This window comes from Silene latifolia, chromosome 3 (assembly GCF_048544455.1).
Source record: "Silene latifolia isolate original U9 population chromosome 3, ASM4854445v1, whole genome shotgun sequence".
Classification (NCBI taxonomy): domain Eukaryota; kingdom Viridiplantae; phylum Streptophyta; class Magnoliopsida; order Caryophyllales; family Caryophyllaceae; genus Silene; species Silene latifolia.
Window position 1 is genome coordinate 145,620,877 of NC_133528.1, and position 11,474 is coordinate 145,632,350.

Below are 11,474 nucleotides of genomic sequence, written 5' to 3' on the forward strand. Positions count from 1 at the left end.
TATCCAACTACTTCCAGATTGATAGGAAGAGGTACCTGCGATAGCAGTAGGAGAGAAACACAGAGCAGGAGTCGTGAATAATGATCTACCCAGTTGCAAATGAGTACAAGAACTTACCAGTTCATCAGTGAGTCGATAAACAAAGCCAGGATCAACAGGATGGTTTTGAAACACAACCAGATTACGCGAGGACCAAATCGCCCGGATTAAAGAACAAAAGTAAATCAAGTTGTAGTCCTTGTTCTGGCTCAAAGAATGATGAGAAAGGTAAGATAATAAATCCGCAATCCATGTGCTAAAAGGAGTAAGCGGGTTCGCCATGGAATTGATCCCAAGCCAGGAAGACTTCCATAAATGTTGTGTTATCAAACAAGATCTAAATAAGTGATCCATCGATTCAATCGAATTATGACAGAAGTGGCATTCCTGTGCCACATTCAAACCGCGGGAAAGTAAATTCGCATTCGTTGGCAAAATATTGTGAGCCATTCGCCAGAGAAGCAATGACAACTTTCGTGACAGCGTCTTTCTCCAGACAATATGGCAAGGAAAACGCGATGCACTAGATCTAACAGAGGAACCAGACGAAGTTTGTGACTAGAGGAAACAATACCCGGACTTGGCAGAATAAGAACCATCTTCCGTAAATTTCCAATAAATAAAATCATCAATCTCAGGTACGGGAGGTTCCATAGCAATGATTACCTTTGCTTTTTTTGTCGAAAAGTAACGGAAGAGCATTGTTGGATTCCGATCCCCAGATGGCAAAATAAAGGATGATAAAGGTGGTAGTGGGTCTTGACATTGTGGATTAAGAGTAGGTAGCTCGCCATTAACCCATCGACTGGACCAAATATTAATCAACTTACCACTTCCAATTTTCCAACAGACAGCCTCTTTAGTTAAATTCACAGCACGACAAATTCCCAACCATGCGTAAGAAACATTTGAAACCAAAGACTTGGACTTCGGAATAGGTAAGTCTTTTTTATATTTAGCCGTCCAGAATTTTGCAAGTAAAGAATTTGGTTGATAAGTTATGTACCAGAACTTTTTAAGGAGTAAGGCTTGGCCCAGCACGAAAGTATTTTTAATACCAAGACCGCCATATGACTTGGGAGCATGTAAAATATCACGACGAAGCCAGTGAATCGAATTCTTGTTCCAGTCACTTCTCCACCAGAATGCAGCAATCAGAGCATCAATCTTTCGACAAACCCCATGTGGTATAGGAACGCAGGAGAGAATATGGTTTAAAGAAGCCATCAAGATAGAAGAGATAATAACAAGTTTGCTTGATTGGCTCAGATGAAGCGCGGACCACGAAGCAATGCGAGTAGTAAACTTGTCAATTAAAGGAAGAAACGGTTCCGATTTCTTGCGAGGGATATCAATTGGAACACCCAAGTAGTCACCAAAATAAGAGACCATAGGCATCTTTAGAATTGACCTCATGTGTGTCTGATAATCAGATGGCGAATTCGGACCGAATTTGATGTAGGATTTATCCAAGTTAATCATTTGGCCCGATACAACTTCGAAATTCTTCAGCAAATCTCGTAGAACTTCAAAAGAGTTAGGCGTTGCTTTACAGCAAAGTAAAGCATCATCCGCAAAGAACAAGTGTGACAAAGTTGGTGCATATCTCGAAATTTTGATTCCCGTAAAATTTTTCATCCTTTCGGCCATGGCCAGCTGACGAGATAAAACCTCCATGCAGATAATAAACAAATACGGTGAAAGTGGGTCACCTTGACGTAAACCAGAAGTAGGTCGTAAAATACTTGAAGGAGTCCCATTTATAAGAACACTGTAAGAGTCGGTGGAGATGCATTCCCAAATAATGTCGCGCCGGTGAGTAGGAAAACCCATATGGCGCAGAACCGCCATAAGGAAGTGCCAAGATACTCGGTCGAAAGCCTTGCTCATGTCTAGCTTCAGTACTGCATAACAAGTAGTTCCTTTCTTGGTTTTATTGATATAATGCAGAACTTCATGGGCAACAAGGCAGCCATCCGACGTTAGATGACCCGGAATAAATGCTTGCTGTGAATCCGAAATAATCGAAGGGATAACAAGCTTGAGTCTATTTGCAAGGCACTTAGAAGCTATGCGGTAAATAACATTGCATAAGCTAATAGGACGATATTGAGTAACCAACTCAGGATGATCAATCTTTGGGATGAGGACAATGTGCGTGTTATTCCATTCCTTGAGCATAACCCCCGAATTCAGGAATTGAAGTACAGCCGCAGACACAAGAGAACCAATTTGGGGCCAAAAGAACTGGTAGAACCGGGGTGTGTTCCCATCTGGACTAGGAGATTTCGAACCATTCATAGTGCGGAGTGCTCGAAGGACATCAATTTCAATGAATGGTGCAGATAATATGGAGCTGTCTGCCGAGGAAAGTGATGGCAAGTCCAAAGGCAGAAGAAATGATTCCAAAGAAGCAAAGGATGAATCAGCCGACGAAATTGTAGGTGCACACAAAAGATTCTTAAAGTAAGATAGAATTTCATGCTCAACTTGTTCCGGTTCATGTAGCCATATCCAGCAGGTGTGCGAATCGAAATCAGCCGTTGTTTAACAGAACGCTGTCGGACTCGATTAAAGAGAAATCGAGTTGGCAACCCATCTAAGACCTCATTGCGAAGCTTAACCCGCTGGGCCCAATATTCATGTTGTTTAGAAATGAGCTGAAGATGATTAGAACGTAGCAATTGGAAATCATCAGCAGAATCAAATTCCGAAATATCAGTAGCCGATAGTTCAAGGTCCTTCTCAATGCACGACCAATTTATACCATAGGTAAGACGATGTCGAAGAACCCATTGTAGGATATCAAATCTCATGGTAGCTAATTTACGGGAAAGAACAAAAGGTAAGGAGCCATGGACCGAGGTTTGAAAGGCTAAATTAACAAGGGAGACAACTTCTGGCAAGTGTAAACACCAGTTATCAATACGGTAAGGGCGTTTGAAAGTATTTTGAGCATGGAACAAATGTAATATGATCGGGGAATGATCGGAAATGAGAATAGGTAAGTTTAGAAGAGAGGTCTGAGGAAACACGTCAAACCATTCCTGTGTTGCATAAGCGCGATCAAGCCTTTCCATGATACATTTATCACCCAACTGTCCATTCATCCAAGTGAAGCGAGGCCCAAAGAAAGGAATGTCTATCAAACAGTTTAGAAGTTTCCATGTCATGAAATCAACCTGACCGCGTATAGAGCTGGAGCCACCAAATTTGTCGGAGTGCAATTCAACCTGATTAAAATCCCCAATTACAAGAAAAGGTGTACAACCCAAAATAACATTAGAGATCCGATCCCATAAATTTGAACGATACTGAAACGTAGATTCCCCATATATGAACATAATGTACATATCATTATACACACCCTGAGGTAGATGCAAACCCAATTTACAGAAGATAAAATGTGGGTTACTACAAAGGACCTGAACATCAACCGAACTATCCCAATACAAAAGAAGACCTCCACTACGACCACTAGAATCTACCCCAAAGTAATTGGGAAACCTTAAATGAGAAGTCTTCATACATGCAATATCTACAGAGGTATGAGTTTCTTGTAAAAACAAAAGCAGCGGATGGAATTTAAGGACACATCTATGTAGATACGGAATTGTAGGATCATCCGCTTCACCAAAGCCCCTACAATTCCAACAAAAGATAGTCATTGTTCCCCGGGTGGTGATTTACAGTCCACCACCTGACCTAAGAGATGCCTCCCATCTTCAGCGCTGGTAGAAGACAGGAAATGAGACGAAAACCATATTAGCGAAGGGAAATGAAAATCCCAAACACAGCCTACAGAAAACCTTAAACGCTTATTAGACAAAATTTCCGGGGCGAAATCCAAACACTGAGATTTGCGTTTAAATTGCCCAACCAAACGATCACGAAAGTCTAAATCCGGAGATTTAGGCTTCGTATAACTAAACCCAGGGAGCCCCAGGAACTCATAAAGACACTCAGGGGGACGAGTGTGAAGCCCTACAACAGACCAAGAGGAGGATTCCCAGGTTAAATCCAAAAACTTTGAACGACTTGATTTCTTAAAGAAAGGTCTACTCAAGCAGTTTAGATTGGCAATTACCTTCCTTTTGAAAACAAATTTTAATTTCCTACCAGACGAGTCCATAGGCACATGACTAAAACCAGACCCACGACTAGGACCAGCACCCAGAGTGTCGCGAAAAAGAATGCCCACATCAACCTGTCGAGGGAGCGTAACTGGTTCTGCGAGTCCCAAACCCATGGTTGCATCCAAGTCCTCTTTTGGAACCGTCATTTTAAAAGAAGGGGAAGCTGGAGTTGCAGAAGTAGAAGCTCCAGTGGGGTCAGGCAGAGCGCGAATCAGGGGATGATGCTCCAGTAGAGCTTCCCTTGACTCATCCTCGTGAACCACAAGCTCAGGTGCTGGTGCAGAGAAAGGAGCTTCCTCATCATCTCCATTTTCAAATGGAGAAGAAGAGAGAAAAAATCAGTGAATCCCCATGTAACACCCCCATACTCCAAGTGCCTTACCAGGACCATTCAAGGCATGGAAGTGCTACCATCTCGGTTTCCCGAGGCAATGATAATCAGAAGACAATTAAGAAACGTACTTTAAAAGTAAATATAATGTTTAAAGTGATTACAAACCAACTCCAAAACTGATAAAAATAAATACAAGATTCTCAGACGGTCTACTGCTAAAACTATCAAAGCTATAAAACATCGTCTGACACAGCGGAAGACTTTTAACTGCCACGTGATGACTCATCCCAGCTATCCCATACGCGTCATATCATACCTGCTCAATAACTGCTCACCACCCCCGAATGGATCACCACAGTTTTTAAAACATTTAAACGGGGTCAGTACTGATTACATAAAAATAAATGCCACAAAGAAACAACGTCACAAACAGCTCAAGCAGTTCACACAAATCCCCAGTCTCCATCTCCAAACTCCACACAACTGACTACACACTAAAGTGTATAGCCCTGTCAGAGTACCCATCGCAACAAGTACTCCACGCCGCCAGTGGGGGACCGCAGCCGTACCCACCAAATCCCCGCTCATCTCCATCGAGCGATAAACCCAAGTTCATTAATGTGCACATCCCCTCTGTGACGGGTTCCACAGAGGGCGAATCAAGGGCGTGAAGCCACTCCCGCAAGTGACTCCACTCAGCCAGGGACGCGCCCCGAAGAACACAGACAGTTACACAATCAATCAATAATATACAGCCAACAACCGTCAAAATCAACCAACAATATAATCAACCAATAATCACAACAACAATCACCACACATTATGTAGCCAATACTGAGTAGGGAAACCCTACCTGGAATGCAACACAAACATCGACGATCAAAATTTGTCTCAAAACCTTTCCTCTACGAACCCTTCTCCTATACACATAATCATACAATCACTACCACATCAACATAAACATAGAAAACCCCCAATCCCAAAATTAGGGTTTAACGAAACTTAATTAAATATAACAAATTTGGTACGTAGATCTTACCCTCGACGCAAGGATCACAAATATGTAAAGAACGACAGGATCCGACACTTCTAGCTCCGGGATTTGCTAATAATGCGGCGAGGATGATTCAACGTAACTTCTAATCTTCTCTTGAAGGTTTTTAGATTGTAAAAGTGTTTTGAAAAAAGTGACGAAAGCCTTATATATCATTACCGCATTATTAATAAAACCCGTCAAAACATTACCCGTAAACCGGGATACTCGATCGAGTAACTGACGTACTCGATCGAGTGCCGCCTACTCGATCGAGTACCGAGGCTACTCGATCGAGTACCCTACAGGCCAGAAACTATTTTAAAAAGCAAAACACCCTTACTCGACAGAGTAAGACCCACTCGATAGAGTACCCAGAGGCTCATAAAACCGTAGTATTACACCCCACCGGAGTCAACATGAGCAGAGTCATCAGGAGCGGCGATGTTAATCTTCGAGGTCAAATACTTCGCACGAGAAGGTAAGCCCATAACTTCAAGAGTATAAAAACGCGAACCAGGCGGTCCATGAAGGACCAACAGTCCCCTGGCTCTAAGCTCTTCCATTCACGCATGAATACGACGAGCACCTTGAATTTTACCAGATGGACAGAAGGATACCCGATGACCCACTTCGCCGCAAGTTTTGCAGAATCAGAGGCTTTGAAAGGTCAACCCAGACCTTCACCTTAACAAAGCAGCGAGTAGGAGTTAAAGTATTGAAAACCTCCTCCTCACAAACGTCACCAACGTGAGACAAGAGGTAAGCCGCAACAGAAGAGTGCATCAAATGAAAGGGGAGATGTAGAACTCGCACCCAGACCGGGACAATATGAAATAACATATTGTCAGGAAAGGTAGTAGCAGAGCAAGGACGAAGAACCAAAAGACTGCCATCAATATTGACAGTCTGACTGTTTCTGAAATACTGATAGTCAGCAGTAGAAGAGAAGCTGAATAAGTAATTTTATGGGTCGAATAGAAATCGACCCATTTAACCTCCAGTTGATGCCAATCAGAAGCAAAATCCGGTCAATATCCAGATAACGTTGGTCTATAAAGCGAGCAGTGAGAACTTTGTTGAAATCAAGACCCGTGAGATCAACACAAAGATGTGGGGGAAGTTTTATACTCACCCCTGCCCGACAAGGAGCAATGGATGAAGATGAGGCCATTGTTTTTGGTTTTGATTTAATAAAGGAAGTTGTGGACAATGGGCCCACGGGGGCGCTTGGGAGAGAGAACAAGCGTTTGCATTTTGTGGAGTCGCCACCAATTTTTATGGGAAATTGGAACTGTTCGAATACCTCGTGCCATGTCAAGACAGAAAGTAGAGACATGAACACTAAGCAATTGTTACCCTTAGCATTCTATGTCTAGAATGACTCTCGTGGATGCCAATGAACACGGATGTTCACAGAGATCTGGAGTAAGGGGTGAGGGTACGTATTAGGAAGCTCTTTTGATCGAACACCTAATCCCGCCCGCCTCGATAGCGGCCTCTACTAATGATTAGGGACATCATCTATACTCGATATATCGTCGATTATATGCATGCAATGCAACATCCAAGTTTTAATCCTAACATGTGAGAATTAACTAAGTCGGTTAACACGTAATTTAACATACAATTAATGTCAAAGTAGGATTTAATGCTCAATTACATATGAAAGCATGCAAATGATACAAGAAATATGATAAATACAATAAAATAAAATAACAATAATGAAAATTACAATAATTACATTGGGTTTATTGATTTATGTCAAAAATACCTTTAAAAAGGATAATTTGAGAAAAAGAATAAAAGAATTAAATTAACGAACAAATCAGTAGGCGATAATACGATTAATAGTTAATTACACGTAAGCTAATTAAACTAGGTCAAGGCAGAACGGGAGTTCAGAGACAGAAATCAACCTGGAACAAGCGCAACAGGACTGCGCCCTTTAGAAGAGGCGCAGCAGTTGCTGCGTCTGTTCCAAGGGTGAGTTCTGGCTGTGAAGCCGGAACTGCAAATTGTTAATATTAATTGGTGAATTTAAAGGATTGATTAACATATTTGACTCGGATGGAAGTGATTAATAGGTCATTTACATGTGAATGATGGTCATAAAAGCAATAAACATGGATGAAACGGAATTAAGATGAATTAATTACATGTACGAATGATTGATTAGCGACATGGGTGAACAAAATAAGCTAAACAAGATGAATTAATGACAAATTAATAACGAACATGTGATGAATATGACAATAAACAAATGAAAATATATCAAAGATCGAATTCCAGAAACCCGATATGAACAAATCGAATTTCTACAACCCGGATTGAATTTAATGACAAAAACCCGCAAATATTGGATTATAAGGGATTTAAGTCGAGTTTAATGACGAATTACATGTGTTAATGATGATGATTAATATACATGTGAAATTATTACGATTGTATGTCAAAGAATTAGCAAAAACAAACGAAACGAAGAGAACGAACGAATTACAAAGAACGAAGGAAGAAGAAAGGAAGCAGGAACTGCGGCAGCCTCACGAAGAGGCGCAGCAGGAACTGCGCTCCTCCGAAGAGGCGCAACAGTTGCTGCGTCCTTTCTCGACGGTTTGTCTTCTGGAAATCCGTAAAAAGAGGTTTTAAAGCACGGTTTTAGAAATCGGTTTTAAGAGGTATTTTCGACATAAACCTTACATTAATGATACAAAAATAAAGAACAATAAATAAAAGAGAGATTTACACCCTCAGACTTACATGTTTGACGAAACGAGATGAACTAAGTTTACGATTAGTGATGCTCGACTCGAATGTAGACGAAAGTGCCCTCGTAAGAGGAAAACGATTAAGATTAATTAAGTTGATTGATGTGGAGTTGGTCAAATTGGTCGGTCATGCAAATGAAGCTGGTACTCAGAAGGATCCGAGCTTACGTGGTCGAATGTTCAAGCACGTAGAAGCCAAAAAGTAAGAACAAAGGTCTAGAATGCAAAGGGAGAAGAGAAGGGCGGACACTCGCGTGAGAAATATGAGGAGCGAAGGCTCCTATTTATACTAATCACGTGAAGGAATAGGGTTTTCGGAGAGACTTTGGAAGTGAATCTGGGAAAGATATGAAAAAGATACGAAAAATACGCAGAAAAGGACCTAGGAAGAGGCGCAGCAGCCACTGCGTCTCTTAGAAGAGGCGCAGCACCTGCTGCGTCTGTTCCCTAGTGGTTTCCTCCTGCGGAAGAAAGATTTCCGTGTTTAAATTATGGAATAAAGGGATAATTTGGTTTTCCTTAATATTTTGTATGTATATTACGGGAAATTGTTTACCAAAGAATAAAGATTGTGAAATATTTATAAAATATGGAATAGAAATATCCGGAACATTCCAGAACATTCTGACTCGGGATTTAACGGTTATCAGAAAATGAAGACGGTTTTAGGCCCGGACTCCAAATGTACTCTAATTACTGTCAAAACGACTGTATCGTCACGTAGATGACAACTAAGAGGTAGACATCAGTGTTTGAGCAATCACTAGACGATAAACTTACGAACTGTCACAAATCGTTCCGCGTACCAAACATGTGGCCCAATCATCACCGGGTGGTTTGTGAGGGGTGCAGGAATGAGGTATCTACAGAGCCCCCTCTTTGACTGAGGCTTGGACAAGGCGAAAGTCAAAGTATAGCCATCAGGTCAATCGAAGATTACAACCTGACGACTATGGCGACGCGAGGCGGCTCAAGGAGTCTGAGCCAAGGACCTGTCGTCGGGAATATTTTAGAGTCTGTCGACTATCGGGGAGGGTCATTTAAAGTCCATTAGACTACGTAAGGAGGCTCGCCAGCCATAAGAAGAGATCATACCTGAGACTTCTGGACGAAACGGGACTGAAGACGCTTCGGTAAAACTCTTTGGTCTGAAGATAACTTGGTGTCTGAAAATATGAAGATTTATCCTGAAAGGGGTATCTGAAGGATTATAAGGAAACGATGATTCTGAGGAAAGACAGCAGGACACAGTCGGGAACTGCTGGGAGAAATCTGTTCGTGTTCAGCTTCAAACAAACTTCGGAAGAAATAGGGGCTGATGTTGATCTCCATGTCTCGAGAGGAAGTGATTGTCGGTCGTGAACTCTCGTTGGGGAACATAATCGGGAACTAATCTTCATGTCTCGAGAGGGAAAGTCTATCCGCTTACTCTCGCTGGGGAAATATAATGAAGGCGTGTCGAAACACCTGTGAAGGAATATCTGCTCGTTGTGACAAGCAAAGTCTTGGAAGCGATAAATAACGTATGATAGTCTGCTGTTGTCTTAGAAATGCGGGTTGGAACGAAAGACAATCGTCAAACGGACCAAAAAAGATAAAATGGCAACGAGGAAGAGGCGCACCAAAGATGGGCCCACAAATAACGAACTCATAACAAATTTTTGAAAACTCGTATGGAGGGAATACCAGGAAGAGGCGCAGCAAGAGCTGCGTCTCTTGGAAGAGGCGCAGCGCCTGCTGCGTCTGTTCCTGAAGGTGGCTTTTCTGCGTAAAAACGCGATAAACAGAAGGTTTTGAATCATTTGTTCGAAACACAAATTCCTCAAATTCTCTCTCAAATCCTAACCATTTCCGCCAAGATTTGATCCAAAAGCTTGCATTCATCATGACTAATCGAGGTATGTATATCATTCTTGCATTAATCTTCTATATTTGCTTAATTTGGATCGAAAAAATTAGGGTTTTCAACCCAATTAATTCGAAAATTTGGGGCTTTTCCCCCAAATGGATTTGCCTTGTAAAATTGATCATGTAAATGGCTAATTGGTAATATCAGGAACATAACCATGTATTTGTTTCGAATTTTTGTTGAGTTTTGAGCATTTGAGTGAAATTGAGACGGTTTCACAGCTAAACCGTTAATTGCTTCGAAAATAGCCTTAGGATTGCCCTTTTGCGATGAAACTTGAAATTTGGGATCCTCGGATGATAGGTAAACTTCCTACCATCTCGGAATTTTGGTTTGTGATAGCTTTTTCAGGACACTTTTCTAGGGCATAATCGCCGTTATAACGGAATGCCGCCGAAATTTCGACTTGAATCTGGAACTAGGCTTCAAATTAGGCTTGAATTGACCCTAATTACCACACGAGTGATCGAGTTTGTGAGAATATGGCCAAAGATGGCGAGAAAAAAGCGATTTCAGGGCTTCCGAAGGCTCGAAAATCCTTTAACTAAGGCTTGTCGTCATGTGACGCGGCCTAAATTCACTTTAATGTTGCAGGTGATGAGGCTTCTACTTCTGGGAGAGCTCCCATGGAGATAGACACTGCTTTTATCGAGGAGGCTTTGGAGCAGGCTTTCACCGCCGCGGTGATGGCTGCTGGGGACGAGGTCCACGAGGAGGAGGCTGTTGAGGAGGAGGAGGCCCCGAGACGGGCCAACGTTGGGCGAGGAGGTCGTCAGCTGAGGGGAGCTCCCGTGTGGGCTGAGACCTGGGAGAGCAGGCACCTACTTTGGGCTGCAGAGGGTCACCTGTCCTACAGGACGGTGAAGAGCTTGGTAATCTTGAATTCACTACTCATTACTCATCTTCTTTCATTCATTTCATTTGCTCATATCCTTTCCAATTTTCATTCAAAACTAAAGATAGCTTTTTTGTTTCAAATCACAATAGGAGGCCGGGAACATCAGGTCGTTCTCGGGTTACACGACGGCGATAATGTGCTACGAGCGGCTGTCGGTGGAGGAGCGCGCCATGATCGAGCGTGGAGCGTTTGGTGCCTTGGTGCAGGCTTGGAGGGATATCGCGAAGAGGAAGCTGCAGGCTAACCTTAGCCTGGTCCGCGCTTTCTTGGACCGATTCTGGGATACGACTTCCACGTTTCACATGCCTTTTGGTGAGGTGGGAGTCACCCTGGAGGACTACGGCATGATTTCTTGTC

At 42.4% G+C, this 11,474-nt stretch overlaps 1 protein-coding gene across 1 annotated transcript; it reads right to left on the reverse strand.

Annotated features, from left to right (window-relative positions):
• Positions 1 to 597: 597 nt before the first annotated feature.
• Positions 598 to 3,707, reverse strand: LOC141649888 (uncharacterized). Its single transcript, XM_074458556.1, has 2 exons — positions 2,646 to 3,707; positions 598 to 2,499 (listed from the first exon to the last, which is right to left on the reverse strand). Exons 1-2 carry the CDS (start codon positions 3,705 to 3,707, stop codon positions 598 to 600), a joined length of 2,964 nt encoding a protein of 987 aa, XP_074314657.1.
• Between the last annotated feature and the right edge of the window lie 7,767 nt (positions 3,708 to 11,474).